General features: G+C 38.2%; 1 protein-coding gene across 3 annotated transcripts in view; it reads right to left on the reverse strand.

The window, feature by feature from the left end:
- The window catches only part of mcamb (melanoma cell adhesion molecule b), a 33,830-nt gene that overhangs the window by 5,735 nt on the left and 2,674 nt on the right, over positions 1 to 25,421 (reverse strand). Inside the window, exons 2-14 of one of the 3 annotated variants that reach the window (XM_060888571.1) lie at positions 9,027 to 9,151; positions 8,635 to 8,869; positions 8,190 to 8,254; positions 7,811 to 7,898; positions 7,555 to 7,731; positions 7,059 to 7,186; positions 6,334 to 6,472; positions 6,136 to 6,251; positions 4,392 to 4,533; positions 4,141 to 4,265; positions 3,049 to 3,190; positions 2,788 to 2,886; positions 1,929 to 1,964 (exon numbers count right to left, since the gene is read on the reverse strand). In XM_060888571.1, the coding sequence (XP_060744554.1) occupies positions 1,929 to 1,964; positions 2,788 to 2,886; positions 3,049 to 3,190; positions 4,141 to 4,265; positions 4,392 to 4,533; positions 6,136 to 6,251; positions 6,334 to 6,472; positions 7,059 to 7,186; positions 7,555 to 7,731; positions 7,811 to 7,898; positions 8,190 to 8,254; positions 8,635 to 8,869; positions 9,027 to 9,151 (1,617 nt within the window). The remainder of the gene's footprint in view (positions 1 to 1,928; positions 1,965 to 2,787; positions 2,887 to 3,048; positions 3,191 to 4,140; positions 4,266 to 4,391; positions 4,534 to 6,135; positions 6,252 to 6,333; positions 6,473 to 7,058; positions 7,187 to 7,554; positions 7,732 to 7,810; positions 7,899 to 8,189; positions 8,255 to 8,634; positions 8,870 to 9,026; positions 9,152 to 25,421) is intronic. The other 2 variants (XM_060888572.1, XM_060888573.1) reach the window with 2 other exon arrangements.

The raw sequence follows: 25,421 nt of genomic DNA on the forward strand, positions 1-25,421 counted from the left end.
CTCTTCACCCTCCTGCCATCTGGAAAAAGGTACCGAAGCATTCGGGCCCTCACGACCAGACTGTGTAACAGTTTCTTCCCACAAGCCATCAGACTTCTCAACAACTGAAATGTACTGTACTGAGCACAACATACACACACATCATCTGTATGGACTGCATAGACCCTCACAAAACACACACACTGACACAACATACTGTTTACATGCTGCTTACAATCCAGCAAACTGTTTACATGCTGTTTTGCACACCTTGTCTGCTGTTTTTTGCACAAACTGTCCCAACATTTCAGCCGTTTTTGCACATACTGTACAATATCTCAGCCATTTCGCACATACTATATTAACACATACAGTATTAACACTGGTCGGTCGGCGCTGTTTCTGTGACTGTTTACTATTTATTGTCTTTTGTGTACTGCATTTTTTGTACTTTTTGTATTGTCTTGTAACTTGTATCTGCACTGTCATTGTCCTGCACTGTCTTGTCCTGCACTGTCTTGTCCTGCACTGTCTGGTCCTGCACTGTCTTGTCTGTCTTGTTTGTCTTGTCCTGCACTGTTTGCACCAGGTTGCACAGTTGCACTTTATGTGGCTAAGACTACTTACAAGTCTTTAGCCCTGTCTTTGTTTCTATGTAGCACCTTGATCCTGGAGAAACGTTGTCTCATTTCACTATGTACTGCAACAGCTATATATGGTTGAAATGACAATAAAAGCTTCTTGACTTGACTTGACTTGACTTGACTCTGTTCAAATTGGATGCTGGACAGGTAGAGATAGAAATCCTAACGTTGCAAAATGACCTCCACCTCAAAGCCCATCAGTCTGCATCAAACTTTTGGTGCCTTGTGGACACAGAAAAGTACAGTGGTGTACAGTATGTACAGCAGCTATGAAATTTGCATGCCTTTTTGGTTCAACCTCTCTCTGTGAATCAGCCTTTTCTAAAATGAACTTTATCAAGAACAAACACAGAACACGCCTTACTGATGCACATTTACAAGACTCACTCAGACTTGCAGTGTCAAATTATTCACCAGATTACAGTACAATGGTGAGCAGAATGCAGTGCCAGGCTTCCCACTAACAGACATTTACAGACAAAGAAGAGATAACGTGTTCATTGAAAACACCATAACATTAAACTAAAAATGTTTTTTTGAAAAAGACTAAATTACTTGTGAATATTCATTCCATCATTGTTGTATAAATCAGTGTTAATAATTGTGGAGAATAATTAACATTGACATGTGCGCAGTCTCTTCACCATATTATTATTATTATTATTATTATTATTATTATTATTATTATTATTATTAAAAAGTGATCTGTGCAATTTTGCTCTTGAGGAAGTTTGTATCAAACCGGTAGCCCTTCGTACTACTCAGTTCCCTTGAAGTAGCCCTCAGTCTTAAAAAGGTTGGTGACCCCTGATGTAGTGTCACCCAAATGAGGATGAGGTTCCCTTTTGAGTCTGGTTCCTCTCAAGGTTTCTTCCTCTTCCCTCTAAGGGAGTTTTTCCTCACCACAGTCACCTCAGTGTTCATGAGGATAAATACAAATACATTTAAATATAAGTCTAATATTAATATTGAATTTTTGTAAAGCTGCTTTGAGACAATGTCCATTGTTAAAAACATTATACAAATACATTTTAATTTTGAATTCTGTCTGTAGTCTATGGTAAGGATATCCATTCATGTGTATATGCTCAGAAAGCTCTGTCTCTCAACAAATAATGAAGGACAGTGTGAAAATGAAAACATGGATAAAGCTGAAGTGTGTGATTCTGACACCAAAGCCGTTCCTTCAGCTAGTGAATGGCTGAAAATGTTTTCTTGGTGCAGCATGCACATGCAGACAGCAGTGAACAGTGATAAGGCATGCTTGACCTGTTGGCTTATTAAAGTTAGAGAAATGAGACAAACCTTTTTTGATTTTTTTCGGGTTGGCTGTTCCTGCCACTGAGAAGACAAGGGTTAATGACACAGAGTTACTCGCTCACAAGCACAAGCACAACCACACAATCAGTTTATGTTGAACATGCTGAATGAGCAGGAGGAGCAATAAATCTTATGACTTCCTGTAGAATCGTATCTTCACCCATGCAGACCTGCTGCTCTCTGATTTGCACTGAAATTTCCTTCCAAGCTGAACAAGAAGCTGATGGGAGTCAGTGAAGTGCATCTGAGAACTCTGATTTCGTCTCTTATGCTAATATCAAGTTGTGTGCAAACACACTCGCAAAAAAAGCCTCAACAAAACTGAAGGATATGTCATGTGTATCAGATGGGTTTTATAGTATGAAAAGATCTGTGTAAAAAAATGTGTTCATACTACTGTTGCATGCACAAATTTCGCTCTAGGAAAAATGTTATAATAAATACTCTATGTATTCTATGGTGGCTTGTATACCAAAAAAGTCCAAAAATGTTCTGCTGCAATGCGTTAAAATATCTTTTTTAATAACTGCATTTCCTGTGCCTTTCTACGCTTAAAGCAGCTTTAATAAACATTGCTGGAAGTACTGTTTACAATTTTCATGTATCCTACAGAGGGAAACAGAGAACCTGGAGTCTATACCAAGGAACTGTGGGTACAAGGTGGGTGGATGGGGACTGAAGAACTTGAAGGAAACCCCTGAAGCACGAGGCGGTAAGTGTGCGGATCTTTATGCCCCGCCCCTAATTTTCATGATGGAGTCACTTTGCGTCATTCTTAATTTTGTTTGCTGGTGAAATTTCTTTTTCTTTTACAATCTTTCACGATATTTGATCAGACACTTACCCATCGTCCCAGTTGTATTACTTCTTGTTGTGGTTGTTGTTGTGGTTGTTGCGTTTGCTGTTGTTGTTGTTGTTGTTGTTGTTGTTTGTTTCATTTGAACTAGAAAAAAGCGAACTCTTAAAAAAATCCACTTCCATGATGAAGCGGACATGCGCATGTAAGACTAAATGTGAGCTACTGAAGTACAGACAGACAAACAGCATATTAAACATTTAACAGACTTTGGTTAGTATGTTTAAAGTCCCGGCAGCAGAAACTCACTGGCTTGAATTTGTCGTGAGGTTTCGGTTGTGCCCAGGGCATTAGTGGCCTTACAGGACGCTCTGATGTCAGAAGTGGTGCTGATGGAAATAACACTGAGGACACTGTTCTCCGTCCTGGTGTCCCATCTTCCCAGCTGAGCCTACAGACAACACAGTGTTCAGGGCAATATCCAAAGCACACATTGTAAAATCTTTGATCAGTTTGTGCTTCTAGAAAAACCCTGAAGGGCTTTATACAGAACTTAACACAGTGTTTCACATTCCTGTTTCACATTCATGAGGTTTCCTGGCAAGAATGAATAAAATAAACATAATAAAAATTTTTATTATATTGGGGCAAACACTAAAGGTATCGAATAACTTTATTGTGCTTGTATGGTTTTTCTTAGTTTATTATTATTATTATTATTATTATTATTATTATTATTATTATTATTATTATTAGGGACCAAACACTAAAGGTACAGACACACTATTGTAATTGTATGTTTTCTTCTTCTTCTTCTTCTTCTTGCTATGTGGCTATGTGGAGACTTCTGCGACTACCTGAATGCTTCATTGTTGTTGTTTTTCTTTATAAAGTTCTACAGTGATGAAGGACAGCCTCAGCTACCTACACAGCATTTTTGTTTACACCCCTCAGGCAATCTTCTGTCACTAACAGGGCAAATTTAGACATACATTTGTAAGATCAACTTTAACACCAAACCAACCATAACTTGTATTTCATATTTTTACATGCAGGACAGGTCATTCATGATATTGACGAATTTTACAACAAATCAACTGATAAGCAACTGAAAATATGGAAAGAAACTATAGAAAGAACAAGAACAATAAGAAGTAAAATGACAAATGTGATAAAATGATTTACATGATTTGTTCAATGTAAGACACTAAAAAGAGAAACCCTAATATATCAGAAGTAGTGCATACACTATACTACACTATATTTCTACTGATAGTACAAAACGCCAAAAGATTTTACCACGTGAAGAGTCTCCAGCTTGTTACACAAACCTTTAGTAATGTATTTAGTATGTGTAAGTCATGTGACTGTTTTTTTTTTTTGGTGTACAATGTTCAGTACTTGTTCATCGGAGAGACTCCATTGGATGGTGGGAGTCGGATGTCCTGTTGCACGGCAGCTCACATTGATGGCCTTTTCTGTGTCCAGAGGAATCACCTCCACGCCCTCTGTGATCGTCGGCTTTCCTAAAGACAGGTTAGACGTGTACTACTTAGCTATTTAAGGTTCCACCAGGATGCTTATTTTATGGAAATGAACCAGATGAAGTCTCTTTTCATTTGATTATTGTTAACCTTTTAGGTAAAACGTACCTCGTACACTGACGTGCACAAAGCTGTTTCTCTTTAACTCAGGAAGCTCAAGTGCCACAACTTCACAAAGATATTTCCCTGCTGTGTCAAAGGAGGTGTTGTGTAACGTCAGCACATTGCCTTCCTCCAACAGCACATCGTCCTGCACACATTCACACACAGCTTAGTCTAAACCTTTACATTTATTTACAACATAAAATATGAATGATGGCTTATTCAGAATATGTAATACTTTATCTTAATTATGTTGGCTTTGTAGAAGCCAACATTCTGTTTTCCTATTTAGGCTTAGACAAAAATGTATAAATAGTAACTCCTCCTAGGGCTTTTGATCCACATGCACCAAATTCGAGTATATGTTATAGTTCCTGGTCTGAAGTTTGTTGCTATTACTTTTCTAAGCGATCCGAGTACCGGTGCTTCCAGTACCGGGTCTCAAAGTGGCCTTTTTTCCCATAGACTCCCATTATAAACTTTGGAGGTTTATAACTCTGCAAGCTTTTGAACTTTCTACACCAAACTTAGCCAGCTTTCCTTTAGGGTGATACTCTGAACAAAGATTTAAATTGGTGTACCGACTGGCCTTTCGGTTGTGCCGCAGCCCCGCCCCCAAAATATGCAAAATCCAAAAACTTTTTACAACATGGACATGTGACATATCAAAACACTCAGAACAATGAGGAGAACTTCCTCAGGAGAATCGGATGGCGTCACATGCTCGTCTCCACTTGCCTCCAAATGTTTTGGCACCATATCTTTCTGTCCACTTGCCTCCAAAAGTAACACTGACCCTTATGTCCACTCGCCTCCAAAAAGCACTGGCTCCTTTGCGAATACTTGCCTCGTCAAAGCCAACATCAAAGTTTGCCAACATCAAAATTTGGAAAGAAAATTTCCAAAAAAAAACACCACAGTTCTCTTCCAAATAAATCATGATATCAAACTTTTTTCTGCTTTCTGATATGCCCAAAGTGCTTGTTCATAAACATCTAAAATTTGTATGCGTTATCTTCATAAAAATTCTTTGTAAGATTATCAACAATGGTAACAACTTCTCACACTAAAAGCCATCAGCAACCTGACTAATTTTATATCAGACTTCATTCATTCATTCATTCATCTTCTACCGCTTATCCGAACTACCTCGGGTCACGGGGAGCCTGTGCCTATCTCAGGCGTCATCGGGCATTAAGGCAGGATACACCCTGGACAGAGTGCCAACCCATCACAGGGCACACACACACTCTCATTCACTCACACAATCACACACTACGGACAATTTTCCAGAGATGCCAATCAACCTACCATGCATGTCTTTGGACCGGGGGAGGAAACCGGAGTACCCGGAGGAAACCCCCGAGGCACGGGGAGAACATGCAAACTCCACACACACAAGGTGGAGGCGGGAATCGAACCCCGACCCTGGAGGTGTGAGGCGAACGTGCTAACCACTAAGCCACCGTGCCCCCTTATATCAGACTTAAGGCAATAAAATAATAAATCTTATGTACTTATTGAAAAGTTAATCAAAGAGTTAAAAAAAAGTTAAAAAAGAGTTAATCAAAAAGTTTATTTCAAACATATTATTACCTATTAATCCCAACACATCCATGTCACATGTCCCCAATTTCTTGTGGGTTGTATTTTACCTCCAGCGATCATAGTTGCTCTTTTGCAAGTAAACCCACCATTCCCTTATCACTGAACTGCACAAACTAAAATCTGTGCAAATCAGAAAGTTTACCTTGTACCAAAATGCATGTGTGGACAGAGAGGAAAGGGCATTGCAGGTCAGAGACAGATCCTGTCCTTCATCCAGACTATATGGATTCTCAGGAGTGATCACAACAGGATCCAAATCTGCAAGAACAAAAAGAGCATGAAAACAAAGGACTATATTAGCAAACATGCCACGGTTGCCAGGGTGTTCATTTTTACTCACAGTGCACCATAAGGGTCAAGTTGCCTACGATGCTTTCGTAAGTTGTTGTATCCAAACTGCTGCATTCGTATAAGCCGCTATCTTGTCGAGTCACGTTATGCAAGACCACCATATTCTCAAATGAGTTGATAAGCTCTTCCTGTAACGAAGAGAAGAAATTAGTCAGTATTTTCTACAAATTTATCAAGCTTTTCTCTTGGCTTTCTGATCTACCCACAGTTTATCTACAATTACTGTAAGTGCATCCGTTTGCACCCCAAGTCCACCCCAAGTTTTTCAATACCTCTATTCTTCTATACCTCTATTCTACTAAATTTTAGGAAAAATCAACAAAAAACCTTAGAAAAGAAGTCGTCTCCATACTGATTTGAGTAAGACAATGTGTTGTAACATTAGTTGCAGCACACATGCTGAGGAAACCAAAGGTAGATATTACTCTTTTAATGTTTTAAAAGCTGATCAGTTTCAGAAATTCACAATATTGACAATATTCAATATTCGATATTTTGAAGCGTTAACAGTGCTATTTTTTATACTATGAGAATAAATGATAAATGAAGGAAACTTTCTGTGAAACCTCTGAAAACACAACATTTATGGCTGTGAACTATGTTTCTGTCTTTACCCTACTGTAAGTCAACTGCCTTGACTTACTACTATACTATAAAACTGCAGTATGGATTGGTTGGAATTACAGCATTTTTTTTAAACAAAAGACTTCTTACATTGTTGTGCGTGAAGGATTTGACTGGCTGAGGGTTCCCGTCTCCTTCACATCTTATTTCTACACGGTCACCTTCTTTAACCAGGTGCTCTGGGGAATCCTGGAACACTGTAACTTTCGATGTTGGATCTGTGATGATGACATTAACAGGTATAAAACCTTTATAGTAAAAGTGACAAGAAAAGTCAAGCTTTTCCTGCACTGCACTTTTGCTTATGATGGCAGTAAAATGAAATTAACTCAACACAGCAAAACAGACAGCATTTTCGTGAACCAGCAGGGAGAGGATTTCACTATAATCTGATTATATCCAGCAGAAGTTACATTTGGTGCGATAATGGCTATTTCTGTTTAGTGGTAAATGCGCTGTGGAAACTGAACTACACTTTCAATTCTGAATAAGTGATTAAACATCAGTAGAACACGGAATAATGCAGCTTAGTTTTGTTATGTTCTAGTTATCATTAATTCAGAGAAATATATAAGAAATTTCTTACAGTGAACTGTGATGTTGATCCGTTTGGATTCTATCATTTTCTCTGCCCCAGGAACAAAGTAGGTGACCTCGCAGTAGAATTGTGCACCTATGTCCTCCTTTTCTACTGTAAGGTACAGCTCACTGTGTACTGAGTACAAGCTGTTGGAATTTACAGTCAGTCTGTTCCTCACATCGACTAAAGCAGAGGCAGAGAGACAACAGGTTACAGAATGAAAATCTACATGATGTTTAAGACTTTGTGATGCCGTACTTACCATCATCTGAGGAGTATAAAGGAGCTCTGCCTTTGTACCATGTGATCTTGGGGGTAGGGTAACCATTACTGACCTCGCAGGTTGCAATCTGAAATGCACCATTTTATTTAGTATGTTTTGCATGTTAATTAATATATCACACATGACATGATTTTCCCTCTCAGAAAATCGTTTGACTGTCACTAAGTAGCGCTAAAACCAAAGTCCCGTTCCATAAATGTATTGAAGGCCTTTGTATTTGTTGAACTGCTATTTCATGTGACATCCTCTATTTGAAGTGGTGTATAGAGACTTCTTGTTGTGTTATAAACATGTAGCACACCTTTCTTCAGGACATGGCACTGTATTTAATCATGTGAACATGGATATAATCTGTTACCTTGTTCAGAGTCTCATCAACTGAGGCATAAGTTTCCGCTTCAATAATAGGGAAAGATGGAGCATCTAAAGGAGAAAGGATAGAAACACGTTATTACAGGGGTATTTCCTTAAATGTAGACTCACACCCACACACACACTATATATATATATATATATATAGTCTGGATCACGCTTGGACATTTTCCGGACATGTTCTTGGACATGTTCTGGCAGTTGCGTCTTGTGCCATGTGCTTTTGTTTACATCTTCCCTGTTTATCCCTGCCGGGTTGCACTTCTGAGGCACAACCTCATTCCCCATAACACTCACATGAGCTGCATTTTTTTTATACAGTAGCTGCACTGTCACTCCTTAAGTTACATTCACTGCCTTTGACTTGGTTTAAATATTTGCCAGTGCTATTCATAATCAAGTGCCACTCCTGCAGGGTGGCCTTATCTTACTGAACACTAGAAGTTGTGTGCGTCCCTCTTCAATGCTTCCCTCCGTGTTCACTTGGCAGATGAAATCTCGTGCATCAGTGACTCGTACAGCATTGATTGTCAGAATAGAGCTTCTCATCATGCCTTCCTGAGAGTAAGAGACATTGATCCTCCCTGAGAAACCCGTGCCCCGTTCGACAATCGCCCCGCTGTCGTCTTTCTGGTAGAGTCGCTCTTTGTTGCGACCAACTGATTTCTAAAGTATTAAAAAAATAAAATATATATTTAAATAAAGAGGACTGCAATAGTGCATTAGTTCATCAGCCCATGAATATAGAAAATTTGTTTATATCAGAAAGTTTAAAAATGTTTATGAGAAAAGTAATTACAACATATCTAAATATTTGGCTTACCACAAACCACTGTATCGTCGGTGAACTGGAAGATCCATTTATTTCATATATGCATGGGATCTCTGCCACATCATCCAGGAACACCTCTACCCTGTCTTCCATGCTGACCTCCAACTTGGCCCAGACTGTAGACACACACACACACACACACACACAGTCAGTCAACCACAAGGAAAGTTTTAAATAGACTATCGAACTGCGTGTCAGATGTAAAATGGAATTTAATTGTTGATGACTGATCAGTGATGGAATGAAAACAGAAATTTCCTACATGTGTACAAAGCACATGTGCGCTGTTTTTGCCATCCACAGACAACGTTCCCATAACAAATGCTTGATATGGTGGGAGCACAGCAAAAAAAAGAGTGATAAGTAGCAGAGGGGAAATGCTATGAGTGGAATCCATTGAGCCCACCCATGTGTGTATTAATGTGCAACATTTCAGTGTGTCCCTCCTCAGCCAGAATAAAGGCTTGATTTACAACACAGTATAGTGACCCACTGTTCATGTCGCTGGAAATCTGCTGGTGCCCCCCCCCCCCCCCCCATTATAAGTACCAAACAGCTGGAGACTGTAGATCTAATTGTTTGAGATAAAATATATACCTATATAAAAACACTGGCCATTAAAGAAAGTCAAGCAGATTAGAGATTTGAAATTATACCCGCTGTAGTAAACTTCTCTTCTGATGTTGTTATTATGTGCATGAGTGGCTCTTTAAGCTCACAGTCAACAATGAATATAGAGCTCTCTTTCCCTTCAGCTGGCGCTGCGAGATGGAAACTGAACGTGAAAGATGTCCTTCCATTAAAGAAATTTAATTAGTTTTCCCAAACAAAAGCATTTCCTGTGCATTAGCGACGTTAGCTCGGGACTGGCCAGCACTGTTTTGTCCATCAGACCTGCTCTGCCTCCAGTGAAGAGGAAAAACAGAAACTGGAACATCCCTAAACACAAGGTTGTGTATTACAAAGGCATTTTCAGCACCAATCAATTCTCTTTGATGGTGAACGCACTAAAAGCACTGACGAACGGCACAAAGTACAGCAAAGACAGAGAGGCTTGCTAGTCCACTGACTATAGAATAGAAGAAAAGGAATGTATTAATATTTTGATACATTAAAGTGTCTGTGGCTTTGCATGTAAAGTACAATAAAACATGAATAAAGCATCATTTCACGCTTCATTTACTGTAACACAGCAGTGACCCCAGTGTCAGACCTTTTACCTTTGAGCAATTTACCCCAGTGTTGCTTCTGCTCAGAATAGGCTCATGGTTTTTTTTGGACTGAGGCAAATGAGTAACCCTCTTATTCTGTCTGTACCGACAGGGGAAGAGAGGCCAGAGGAGCGTAATTGGCAACAGCTAGGGAGTGAAAAAAGAAAGTCATTCACGTGATGTTCAGAAAGAGAGAAAAAAAGAAATTATTTAGTGTTTATCACAAACATAAGATACACTACAAGATACATAGTTTGCTTTGTAACACTTTCTATGAAGAACATAACTACATTGTGCCACTATTCATTATAAAGCTATGTACTATGCTGTACAACTAATCGTGATATGTGTTTAGTTATAAAGCAAGGATACTATTTATTCATTTTTACAAGGCTAATGACAAGCTGGTGTTTCAGATTAATTACAAAAATGACAGACACATCAGTAGTAAAGTAACCTTGTGGGACAGGAATGTGTGAGCTACAATGTGTGTGTGCGTGTGTGTGTGTGTGTGTGTGTGTGTGTCCTTGTCATTGTTAGAACTATAGACTTTTTTGGAAGCTGACAAAAGTATTTGAATATGAATTTCCTGTATTTGAATTACAGCATATAAACATGATAGATCGTTCTTTCCTTCTGTAGAGTAAATTACATATTTTTATTTGTAATTGTAATATAAACAAGTACCAGGAATGGATAGCGGAGGTGGATTCAAGCGCAGAAAAACTTTCAAACTAAAACCATAAAACTGTAAACTACGTAGAGCAAAACAAAAGGAAACACACAGACCTATAAAATGAACAGAAAATTACAAGGCTAGACTACAACATGAACATGACACAAGTAAATACTGAAAAACTAAAGGTGACTAAAAAGCGCTAAACAATAGTGAGTTAAATACCTGTGAACATGTCTCATGCATTGGCTTGTGGATGCTGTTATCCAGCAGCGTATCTCAAAAATACAGATTGTATTTAAAATTTGTCAGAGGTGATGTGTCCAGTATTCCCAGGGAAAACAGATATTTAAACTCGAAGGACAAAAAGTCACAGATCGTTCAGAGTGAAGTCGTAATTACAGACCGACTAACTAGCGAAACTGCAAACTGATGTAAGACTCAGACAGAAGAATAATTGTGAAATACCTTGTGGAAGTCCTTTCCTGTTCACACACAGTGACAACTACTGCAGCAAAGTGCATACAGATGTGCAAGCAAATGCTGCAACACCCAGAGAATCCCTGTATATTGCTAAAGCTAAATCTCCTGTGTCTGTAATTTACAGGTTTAAATAGCTGTTTCTTTCTGGGTTGCTGTGTAATGTGGGACTGTGTAGATCCTGCTCAGAGGTATAATGCAAACATACACAAGTGTCTGAGACACCCAGCCTGGATGCTCCAAAATCTTATCCATTCAACATGATCAAACATTCCCTAAATCCCACTTACCCAAAACCCTATATGGACACCATCTCCATTGCCATGTGCTCATACAGAACACTGAACTGAGAGCTGGCGTAAATCCTTCCATGGGCCCCACGTGTACCTTGGCACCGGCCCAACTAAAAAGGAATATACTGTAAGCATTACAGCACTCTAGAGGTGCAACTCTCAACAAATAACATATATAATCGAAATAAAGCTCCTCCAAACTCAAAAGTTCGACTCCAAACTACAGAAATCCCTTTAGGAGTATTTTTGTGATTGTTCTGACAAACATACATTACTTTTTTTTTTTTTTGTGATGCAACTTGCATTGTATTTTGTGCTTTTTTTTTGCAGAGAACTAAATTGAATTGGTAAAACTGCAAGCACACGATTCTTCTTTTAGACTACTACCCATGATAACTGTACGTTGCAGAAATCGGAGGTAATTCAGAATCATGCTGCAAAATCATAAAATGCTGAAGGGTCTGACTAGGCATCATAAATGGTATACTGGTTTAGAATAGCATCCGTGAAATACCACACTCATCATCTTATTTACTCATTTAATCATAAAAAATGCTGCTTATACCACCATTTGTAACCACTTCACACTGTGTGGTGTTATGTTGTTGTACTAAAGCCATACAAACAAAGAATTAGTTTTGGGATTAATAAAGTTATCGTATCTTATCTTAAACACAAACAGCCATATGGCTGTAAATAGAAATTAACAACATTATTCAAAGCGAAGCAGAGTACAAACTGTGCTAAGCGAAAAATATCAAGAGGAGGAACTACAAAAATTTCCTGATGACCTGATAAGAACATGGAGATGAAAACACTGATCATTTATAACCTTGATCTTAGCCAGTATGTTGTCCTTGAAGATCAGCCAATAATGGTCATTTACTCATTCATCTTCTACCGGCGTCTCAGGCGTCATCGGGCATCAAGACAGGATACACCCTGGACGGAGTGCCAACCCATCACAGGGCGCACACAAACTCTTATTCACTCATGCACTCACACACGGACAACGTACAACATACTCAACACTCAACATACGGACATACGGACTCAACATACGGACAATTTTCCAGAGATGCCAATCAACCTACCATGCATGTCTTTGGACCGGGGGAGGAAACCGGAGTACCCGGAGGAAACCCCCGAGGCACAGGGAGAACATGCAAACTCCACACACACAAGGCGGAGGCGGGAATCGAACCCCCAACCCTGGAGGTGTGAGGCAAACGTGCTAAACACTAAGCAACCGTGCCCCCTGCATGGAATTACAATGCAGTTTAAAATATATATATAAAATACTACAAAAACATAAGACATACTGCATAATACTACAGCTGTGCAGAAGTGATTTCAGGACCCGATCCTCTCCACTGCAACCCAACAAGCTAAAATCAAGTCATAATGAGCCTAGTAGTATATGTACTGTAGTAGTGTGCTTTACAGTGGAACTGTTCAAACCAGAAAACATAAACAGCATTAAATAAAATATTTGATGTTTGTGTTTGATTAGTTCATAGTAAGTAGGGTACTCATGTCAACATTAGTATCAGTATGAACAAGTACCAAAAATATGTGCACCAACTCAGTGTGGAAAAATTGTAACAAAGCACAAGTACTCTGTTGCAAATCTTTACCAAAATCACACTGCTTTAGTGATAGATGCTGAACCATCTAAAGTGATATTGAAGGATGTCAGTATGTAAGTATTTGTGTGGAACTGAGAACAGGCCCTGGAGGAAGAGCACTACCCCAAATCTAAAGCTCCAACTTCCTGTGATACTTTGTGTTTTAGAACATCAGGAAGAAGAACAGTATCCTTCTAATAATACAAATAGCACAAATATTTTGCCGTTTCTCTGGTTCTACAAATCAACAGTATGCTTATTCTTCTGCCAAAGAGCCTTATGAAATGGGAGACCTGCAGCTAGTGTGTCATATCTGTAACTATGAGCATAAACACTGTATTCCTGCTGCTGCTCCTGCTGCTGTTGCTACAGGAGGAGTTTGACTAAAAAAGGACTGGAGCTGTAGTCACACACAAACATTTGCATTTTATTAAAGTATTATATATAAATACTAAAGATGGCACAATACCACTTTTTAATGACTGTGTGGCATTACTGTTACCACCCCGAAGCTGATTATTCTCCAATAACAGCACCTTTGTTTTTGTTTTTTTCACTTTTATACCAAAGTGATTTTGCAAACAATTGAAACTTTTGAATTAATTAATTCATAAATTTTTACCACTTGTAGCAACATTTAATGTTGGAGGTCCACAAAACAAGTTCGGTCCTGTTATCACTTTCATTATATCAGCTATAAACAGTTTTTACCTTACAGGCTTTTCTATTGTATCTCACTAACCACAACTATTCTCCTTCTTGAAGTACATATAAATACAAAACATGTAATTTGTTATTAAGAAAACACAATTTGGGAGAAAAAAATGTCTTACGGCTTGAAGATTTTCCTGTGGAGAAAAATATAATGGGAACAGCTGTAACTTTATACTTCTTCCATAAATAGTAAATAGATAGATCAAGGACAATGTGTTTATTTGTTAAATAACACCATTCTTAATTCATTTATGATTAGGGTTAAATTGTGGTGTCCATCATCCAAAACAACATTAAACAGAATTGTGGTATACTTATTCTAAATAAGAAATAGCCACAGCCCTATTGAGGAGATTTATTTGGGAGTGATATCATGTGCGGCTTTGTCATAGCTGACATTTTACTTGTCTAATAATAAACTGTATCAGGTGTGAGTGACATTCACATGGAAAGGGTATGAGATATTTGAAGCAAAGCTAACTCCATGTGATACATTCTATAACCAGCTGTGTTTATTTGAATGAAATCACGCAGATTATCTATGACAGACATTAATCCTCGGGCCTTTTATTGGACAGTTCTGTGTACAATTGTATATATATATCTTTGCTTATCTTTTCCATGGTTCAGTTATTAGGTTTGTCATCTCGCAGCTCTAGAATCACTGATTTGATCCTGAGATCAGGTTAATGCTGGGAGTTTCGTTTGTTCTCTCCATGTTCACATGAGTTCCTCAAGGGCTCTAGAGTCTCCTCACACCTCTTTGCCTATTCTAAAATGCCTCTAGCTGTGAATGTGTTTCACACGCTACCATGCAATGTACCGATGGCTTATCCAATGTGTATACAGTATCAACCCAGAGTAGACTCAGGATCTTATGTTACCATCACATATTCAGAATCTGAAAAATGAAGGCATTAATCTCTAAACAATTAATGGCAAGATTGGTATCAGAGATGTACATGAAAATATTTTGTTGTTTATTCTATGCCAGGTCACTCAGAAATAACTATGACCAAGTAGCCAGTATTTTTCTGCAGAAGCTCCTGACTAGCACCCACTCATTAAGTTGTTTTTGTTTTTTTACCATCCACAATCTTTATCCAAATGATTTGGTCTAATTTTCCAAACTATAAAAAAGTATACAATTTAATTTGTGTAAGAAGGCTTTTAAAAGGCACAAAAAGCAGAATGTTGACTACCTATTCAGGCTAGTGCATAAATACTTACCTGGTAAAAAACCTAATTTGCTAAAGAACGGAAAAGAATACTGAACTGAAATAAAAAATGTACTTACTGTCATTTAATTAATGGTGCTTGCAAAGCAACATTATTACTATTGTGCCGGACAAAACTTCGGCGCGTAACTTGTCCCGCAGCTTTTGTCCTAGACCCATGAATGACGTGTCAAATCGACCGGCTCATTGAGGAGAGGCTCATTGAGGAGACTCCCATTATAAAATTGGAGGTTTATAACTCAGCAAGCTTTTGAACTTTCTACACCAAACTCGGCCAGCTCCTTTAGGGTGATACTCTGAACAAACTTTTAAATTGGTGTATTGACTGGCCTTCCGGTTGTGCCGCAGTCCTGCCCCCAAAATATGCAAAATCAAAAAACTTTTTACAACATGGACATGTGACATATCAAAACACTCAGAACAATGAGGGGAACTTCCTCACATGTATTTTGATGACGTCACGTGATGTCACGTGATGTCACGTAAAAATAAATAATTAGCACAACATGGACATGTGACATCAAAACACTCAGCAAAATGAGGTAAACTTTCCTCAAGAGTATTCAGATGACGTCACATGCTCGTCTCGACTAGCCTCCGGGATTTGCCACGTGCACCATTCACATTTTCTTCAGGAAATGTACGTTCTAGTTATCTCTTGTAATCTTAAATCTATCCATAGAAATCACATAAAACCACTAAACAGGGGATAATTTCACTTTGATATTGTCTGTGATATAAAAAATCTAATGAAATCAAAAATGACTCTGATGCTCATAGTGAAGACCTGTTCAATTCACACATAGCATTGTGTGACTCTATAGTATACATTTGTGGATGAATTCTGACTTCACCCAAAACATGATGGGTTTCCTTTTATGTCTTAAGATTTATTCCTTATGTTGTCCCAGGGAGCGTTTCCTGTCACCTCTGGCTTGATTATTGGGGACAAATCAAAATCTATAAATGGATTTCTGTAAATCTAAATAAATTAAATTGAACTAACAATAGACAATGCTACCAAAAAACAGATCTAATAAGCACCACGGCAGGGAAAAAAGTCTTGAGGACTTATAAGGAAGAAACCTTGAGAGCAAGCAGATCCTAAAGCGGAATCTATCTTACTCTATGCAACATTACAGAGTGGGATACTGATAAGTGTACTATAGCAAAAGAACACAATAATAGCAAAACTTGATCCCAGGAATATTTGTACGTAAATTGGTCCACCTGGGCGTTTTCCTATATTCAGGTAAGGAGGACTGAATTAGGGCTGCTGCTGAAATAAGACTTAATAGCATGGTCTCAAGGCCAAATAAATTGCACCAATGACTTTTATTATTATTTATTTATTTATTTATTTATTTTTTAGATTGCCAAGGCTGAATTTTAGCACTCTACCACTTAGAAACAGCAGGAATGTTGGTATATGACCATTTTTTATGAACAGTGAGAACATACTAATGTAAGCAGCTGCTGATCTCACACACACACTCTCTCATGACAAAAGAAGGAAACCACATCAATGACCTATGGCCTAACACATGGTGACCATTAGTGGGTCAGCCACAGCAGGTTAAATTGTCACGTAACTGAGAGAAGACATTTCAGAGAAACATACATGCTTGAATATAATACATGCATGTTTGTCAATGGGGGTTTGGTTCCTGTCTCCACCCTGTGTGTGGAGTGCTTCGGGAATTTCCTCCAGACAGCCTGTTTTTCTCCCCATTCCAAAGAAATGCATTGTGGACTGATTGGCATCTCTAAACTGTCTGTAGTATGTAAATAGGTGTGTATGTGTAAATAGGTTGTGCCATGCAATGGTTCCAGGGTGTTTTCTGCATTGAGTCCCCTGGGATGGGCCCCAGATTCCCCGCAGCCTTGTATAAGATAAGCAGTACAGAAACGGGGTGAGTGGATATATTTACTGTTTGGAATTTTTTTGTTTGGTATTTTTAATTGTTATTATTTTCACCCTAATTTCTCCCAATTTGGTAATTTGCAAATTTACAAATTGGTAATTGCCGGTTTGTTTTATTATTTCATTTAAAAACTCCCTTGCTGTAAATGACTTCTGTTGTAATTGACTTTTGACTTCATGTGGAGTGTGGTCAGTTTCTCATGTACAGCTTGTTAGCCACTAGTACATCTTAAGTGCACTCAGTGCTGGTCTCTGAGGACTTCCCAATCGTGCCTTGTCCCATGCTCCTCTACTTCCCTTCCATCAAGTTTTCCCACGTTAAAAAAAAAGCCTTGCACTGAACCCTTGTCAAAGCAGGAAAAAAGTATAAATAACTACAGAAGTAGTGTATGAGAACAAACCAATCAGCCAGAATTTGTGCTATGCCATTACATATATTGTTAAATGGCTTCCTCCAAGAAGAATTGGCTATGCAATGAAAATGTCTCAATGGAAGAGAGGGTCTTGGCTCTAAAGATAGCTAACCTCTGAAAGTAATTGCTGCAGACAACATGATGAAGCACAAGTGAGCAGCTCAGTCCTTTTTTGGTGTAGCAGACACTGGCATGATTCAATGAACTGCATTTCATACCTTTGAGCATTCCAAAGGAACTGTTCTTTTGCTGTGGCACAGTGTTTGGCTATTAAAGGCATTGGAATCCATGGATAAAAATAACAAAACACTAGCGTTTTCTTACATTTCAATCTATTTAGGTCTCGTAAATGGAATGCATCACTGAGAGATAAAACGGATTGTTTGTAAAATGACAAAAAGAGGAGCTCCTAGTTTGTATAGAGAGAAATTCTTGCTGTTGTCAGTTGGACACATCACAGCAGACTCAGATGCTGTTCTTGATGGATATTGGATATTGTTTTTAATGAATCATTAAAGCCACTTCAAGTGTGACTGAAAAATCAGGCAGTCATTCTAATATAATTGCTACACACCTTCCCAATAAATAGGTGGCCATGCAAAACAATTGTAATGAATCTCTTTGATTAAGCCAAATAACCGATTATGATATAACTAGAAATAGACAACAAAGTCAAACACATTCAGTTTCATTCTTCAGAGTAACAACATGGGAAGGCTAGGCAGGATTTTATGCTGCTGACAAACAAACAACAGAAGCCAGATATCAAATGAAACTAATTAACACTTTTCTGTAATCATATGCTGACAAATTGAGCAACAAGACAATGCTTCCTGTGCTATAAAAAGTTCTCTAATTTGCTTGCTTTTCCTTTTATTATTTCTTTTAGTGTATTGTGGTGGCAGATACAAACAACCCACAGATAACTGATACATAATTCACATTTCACCGACAAACACACACACATACATATTTGGCATTTCCCCTTTAAGAAGTGGGAGAGTTAGTTAGTTGGTTGATGTGTTGTTCCTGCGCAGGAAGTTTAATAAAAATAAATACGACCATTCTGTTCACATGCAGCAATCCTGTCTCTGTGTATCTTTGATAGCTTACAAAGCTACAGTATCATCTAGCACATTCTATTGTTACTTAGTAAGTGTGCCATATTTCCTTTTGGACCTCTGCCTCAGTATACACAAAGAAATACAGTATATTATTAGTCAGGAAAGACTATTTGTGACACATCCTTTAACACTGAATATGAAGTCTCTGAAGGCTTTGCAAAGTTATTTGCCAAGAATGCTGTCAGCTAGTTCTAGTGGGAGCCAATCCAAAATTGGGACTATTTTGCTGAAGTTACCTGAATTCATGTTTAAAAGTAAATATTTAAGTCCTTTTAAAGTTTGTTTTTTGGTTACACATACATGTGTTTGTTTTTTGACACATACATGTGTCAAAAACTGGTCAGTTCCATCTTCTGTTTTTAAACAAGAATTCTCCTGAGCAATGAAACTATTCACGAAAAAGGCTCTGTAGATCATGCTGGCTTAAAAGGCTACTAATACGTCAGGATTCAGCAGAGACTGGTGTTTCAGGAAGCATCAATTATTAAGCTGAACATAACGATTGGAGAGAGTCTCTACTACTGTACTTCTGATGGAAGGCTAAGTAATCCCCACCGGTTCTATACAATCAACATCCGTTTCCCAAAGACCACTCTTTCAAGGCTAAAAGAATGGAATCTTGAATCATTGCCCAAGTCTTCTTACTATTAAGTATTACTTATTTTTTTGGTGACGCAAAAGACTCCAAGGCTGGAATGTCTCAAAATGCCATAGTGTGCCTTTGCTTCCTCCCAGCAGCCGAGAACGTTTACATTGAAGACATTGTGTTTGGGTGAGAGTGAAGTTTTCTTTTCTAGGACTAGATAAAGAACAGACACCAGATGCTGCACTGTAAATTGTTACGGTGTGTTACCCTGCTGTCTGATATTCCGCTTAAAACAAAGTCAACAGATTCTCCAAAATTGGTGAGGATATAGAGATACATATGCATTTCAATTGTCAACAGACATTAATAGAAGTCAATGGAACTACATAACTGAGATTTCTAGAGGATAGAAAGCAAGGATATGTAGGTGGAGCACATGCAAGACACATTAGGTGGGATTGAATTGATGCATAAAATGCTGGGGGAAAAGCTAAATTTATGACACAGGCACAGTGGGGAGACAGAGCCCCAGTGTTAAACAACCAGAAAGGGCAAAATGCTTGCCATCTCTCCTTAGTGTGTCAGCCAGGATAAGATGACCATTATGGAGATCACTCTATGCCTGAAGGCGAAAAAGGCCTCATAATTCAAGTTCTGACACAAACCTCTAACCCCAAAAGTGTCCACATATAATTGTAAGATCGGAGGTGTGAGTCTGTGCAGATTAGACACGCTGTCTAGACTGGAAAAGAAGACTGTATAGGCGACATTTTCTCAGTTCATCAATCATACCAGAGAGGGACAGGGGTGAACAGGACACACACTACTCATCCACATTTAGCATTTAATTTAAGCTGCCCTCTATAAACAGAAAGATACACAGAGGCAGTACATGGAAAGTATAATACATGGAAATCCTTCTTTGTTACTACATAGCCTCTTCTTTCACCTTAGAAATATTGCCAAGCTGAGAAACATCCTGTCTGTATCTGATGCTGAGAAGCTAGTTCATGCTTTCATGACCTCTAGACTGGACTATTGTAATGCATTACTAGGTGGTTGTCCTGCATCTTTAATAAATAGGCTACAGTTAGTCCAAAATGCAGCTGCCAGAGTTCTCACTAGGACAAGAAAGTATGACCATATAACCCCAATTTTATCATCTCTACACTGGCTACCTGTTAAGTTTAGAATTGATTACAAACTGCTGCTACTTACGTACAAGGCTCTTAATGGTTTAGCTCCCATGTATCTAACTAGTCTTCTAACACGTTACAATCCTTCACGCTCTCTGAGATCACAAAACTCAGGACTCCTGGTAGTCCCCAGAATATCTAAGTCTACTAAAGGCGGAAGAGCGTTCTCTTATTTAGCTCCCAAACTTTGGAACAGTCTTCCTGATGGTGTTCGGGGCTCAGACACACTTTCACAGTTTAAATGTAGATTGAAAACTCATCTCTTTAGTCAGGCGTACACATAATACATCCCATAAATATTGTGCACTATTACACTAGACTTGCACATTCTTATGAACAGCAGATATGTTAATACCTCTGCACTGCTCTTCTCTTTTTCTACCCATCCCGAGACACCCAGACATTGCATTAGCTCTGATCGTCTTCCGTGCGATGAAGTTTTTGGACCTCCGCTGAGATGAGGCCGACTCTGTGAGAATCCTGAGACATCTACAGATCTACCAGCTCCAGTTGGACTCTGTGATACTTGTATATTGTAACCACACCATCTAGTGTCACCCAGATGGGTTCCCCTTGAGTCTGGTTCCTCTCAAGGTTTCTTCCTTTACCAATCTAAGGGAGTTTTTCCTTGCCACTGCTGCCTGAGTCACCTCAGACTTGCTCATTGGGGACAAATACATATACACACATACATACATTCATACATACACACTGTGAACATAAAAACATTATGTCATACACACTTGACATAAAAAAAAGAAAAGAAAAGAAAAACAAATGCTGAAATGCTCACATTGTAATGGGTCATGTCTCAGCTTCTCAACCTAATCAAATTATTCCATGTACTTACTGTAAACCTTGTACACAAAAAGACAGCAGATAAAAGTGTTTTCATGTAGTTTAATGTCCAACCCAAAGCATTAAGAGTGCACATTGATTTTCAATCAGGTAAAAAGAAACATTTTTTATTACATAAGGTCCTAAACTGGGTTGTTTTTCTAACAGTGGTCATGAGCTCACTCCCTTGTGATTTGAAAGCATATTGTTTATAAATGAATTCTCTGTCTTCAAGACTTCAGGAAAAAACACGTCTTATTATGCATTGCTATTATTTAAGACTTTTATTGCCATGGTAGTGGAAGTGTAGCTCACACTACACACTGAACACCGAAATATTTTATTATGAATATAAATTATGAAATAGGGAAATCTTTGTTCATATTCAGATATACATACCATACATTCTTTCCCATGCAGTACAGCTGAATATGACACCAGAAAAAAAATTCTGTCCACAGACACAAAAGGCCACACATAACTGGCCATCTAATCATCGTATGTGCTAGGTTTCAAACGGTAATGACCACTGTCCAGCTGCTGAGGACCATCCCTCAAAACATGTCAAACTTTACTTTTACTCCAAGCTTTTATCCTTGGCCTTCTCAAGGGAATTACATCTAAGGAGCATTAATTCAGTTGTTAACAGGATTCGACTCACACGTGAAAATGAGTGTTTGAGAGTGTGTACAGTTGCCTGACATGGACAGGAGTCCTATCCAGGGTTCTGCATACCTTACATTTCTCAGGATATGTTCAATAATTCCAACAGTGTAAGAAAATAGAAGAGTGTTTGAATTTATTATAGGTAAACTAGCAGCAAAATAGAAGAAAGAAACAGAAAATTAGTTGCTTTGGAATAAACAAGAAATAAACAGGAAACAAAGCCAACAAAGGAGTTGAGCAGAAAATGTACCTGAGAGAGAGAGAGAGAGAGAGAGAGAGAGAGAGAGAGAGAGAGAGAGAGAGAGAGCATTTCTATTATGTCATCTTTGCCCATCATTATTGCTTAAGCAGCAGTTTTGCTTCTGCTGACCAATTGAAAATGACCACATCAGCAAAGCCTCTCCAACAGTTAAACATAGCAAGTCCAGCAGGCATCAGTGCTGTAGGATCACACATTATAGAATAGCCTTTTGATGTAACCACAGAATACTGGTGATGAAAGCAGAGTAAAGCTCACAAAGCCACCTTCAACATCCAAGAACTGTTTAGAGAAATAGGAAAACTGCTTGTTGCAACACATTAGCTGCAGGTTCTGAATCCCACTGCCTACTGCACAACTCGCTTCTACACACATCAGCTGAGGCACATGGTACCATCATATCTGATGGTAGATTTTTTTCTTGCTGGAGGTAGATGGTAGATTTTTTTTTTTACAAGGGTGATTAATTAGTAGTCAACGATAATGGATGATCATTTTGCAATCAGGAATGCACAAGTATGGAAACAATGGAAGAACCAAGCAAAATAAATTCCAGTGCAAAGACATCATGCATCTTACCTGAAATGAGTAACAGTTACCTTGCGGTTACTTAAATATTATCTTTTTACATGTTATGCGAGGACAGAACACCAAACCCTGTGAGCACACCAAAACACTGACAACATTCAATGTTAGATCATTAGAAAATAGAAAAGGATATTGATCATATACTGATTCATTTCTTTTAGTCTATCTATAGACCAAGCTAACTATCATGCTATTATATTACATTATCTACCACAGCTCTATCTTTGAAATTTAGGTTAATGGCCAAGCAAAACACAAAGCACATTGGAGCTTTCACTTGGACAGTAGGTCTGCTATTTATCACAGTGGCCAGGTGAACACAGTGTACAGTTTTTCCATCCATATAGCAGCCCAGACTGCAGCCGAGAACACAACCAATATTCTCTATAACAATACAAAATAGCTAAAATCGATCTTTGTTGTTCTTTTTGGGTGTGTGGTTGGTGAGTATGGGTGTTGGGGTAAAGGTATAGTTGCTGCTTATATTAAATGAGACAAGGCTAAACTTTTTCACCACATCACTACAATGCACCTCTGTATCAACTGTAAATAACGTTACGCATGTGGAAGAGAAACTTAAAGAGAAACTTATCATTTTTAAAGCTAGAGCTGCAGAGCTACAGATATACACACAGACATACACAGATACTATGATACAATCTTTTTAACAAGTGCATAGAGATGTTAATTTACCTTAGTGATCTTGACACAGGACTAAAGGGCTATGAAAACAAAATCACATTTAGCTGGTTGTACAGCCCTGGTTAAAACAAACATAGAGGAATTTCCCGGCTGACTGCTGCATGGCTCCTCACACAGAGCCTCTTCTGTAAGGAAGGGTTTGTGGGTCAGCTTTCATTCTGTACGTTCAGAATAAATGACCTCTTCAAACTAATGGCTAAATCTATGTCTACTGGATCACAAAATTTCTGAATGGCTGAATATGGCTCAAAAATACATACACTGACCAAGGTAAAACACAATAAATGTAAAGTCCTGCAATAAAAATGGCTTAAAGTACATGGGAGACATTTAGCAAAAATGACATGCCTAGTAGGCAGAAGTAGAAAACTGGTTAAGAAGGAAATTAGAATTTGTATTGTGTTAAAATGGCTCAGTGAACAGCAACAGTGATTGTGTTTTCTTTCTGAATGTTCATCTTGAATGGAAAAAGTGGATACCAGATGTAACCAGCTGCTTGTTAATCTCAGCAAGAAATGATGGAGATAATGAAAAAAGAATATACATCCTCAAGGTCGCTAATGACGTCGTCTCAGAAGTTCACCACAGAGGAATACGTGGCCCTTGAGAATGCAATCGCTTTACTATAACTGGACTAGAATTTAGACTCAGCAGATTTTCAGAAGGGACACTAGCAATTTGACCGGGCACTCCATCAGCTTCGTCAAGACTTCTTTTAAAGAGTTTGCTACTGAAAACTTTCTAGCATCTGGCTCTGTTTTTTACAGCACTATACAGTGTTCCTGAGACTGTTTAAAGAATATTAGACAGCAATCTTTACATTAAACAGAACATTCTGTTGAAGGAATTTGGCTGTCCCCATGCACACAGTAATCAATTATAACAGTAAAGAGACAGTCATCTTATATTACTCCAGTTACTGTGGTTAAAAAAGGAATCCTATTTAGAGCTACTTATACACATCTATAATCAAGTGATAATTATGTGGTAATTAAAATCACTCCCAGGAAACCTGAAATCTGGAAATTCCTAAATGACACAATTTTCTCTCACTGACACTCCGGTTACAATGTGTATACTCGGGATGTGAGAATATTCTGACAAATTCATCCAGCAACACAAAGTTCTAGTTGTCGCTGCTCTCTAGTTAGCAGCTCTCTAGTAAAAGAAACTAAGCTCTTCCTGCTCATGTTGAGGTCTGGATATTGTCAAGCTAACATTAACAGCAATTAATTATCCAGACATATTTATACAGTAACATTAGAAGGAAGATATGAAAGGATTTCTCCTTTCTTTTTAGATTTGAGGTGCATACAGATTAAAGAAATATTGCACAAAATGCAGAGAAGTTAATAGAAAGAGGTTGTGTGATATGAGCTAAAATAAATAGACAAAAAAGTGAAAAGGTCTACACTGTATGTTTCAATGGGAGGTAAGCTGCCGTACCATCACTCAGGCTCACTGAAAGCTCAGTCACTGGGAATCTCTTAAAACAGAACACACTGGGAATTAAAAACACCTATGGACATTCTGGGTCATTCCACTGGCCACCTTAAATATGCTTTGAGGCTGAGTAAATAGAACACGACTGTACATTTTTCTCTAATTTCAGTAAAATTGTTTATTTACATAATGCATTAACTTAGTCAAAATAAATAATATATATTCATTTGTTTCTGCATGTTCACTAAATGCTTTCTTTTGCATGAATGAGAGATCACGGAAAAATGGAAATTCATCCAATCATGCATTCTTTCATTGATAGTAACCACTTTATTCCAAGTCTCTGACCAGTAATCTAAGACATTTTTATTACTCTATTTTAACTGTTGAAAATAGGCATTCCAGACA

The sequence above is a fragment of the Tachysurus vachellii genome, chromosome 15 (genome assembly GCF_030014155.1).
Source record: "Tachysurus vachellii isolate PV-2020 chromosome 15, HZAU_Pvac_v1, whole genome shotgun sequence".
Taxonomy (NCBI): domain Eukaryota; kingdom Metazoa; phylum Chordata; class Actinopteri; order Siluriformes; family Bagridae; genus Tachysurus; species Tachysurus vachellii.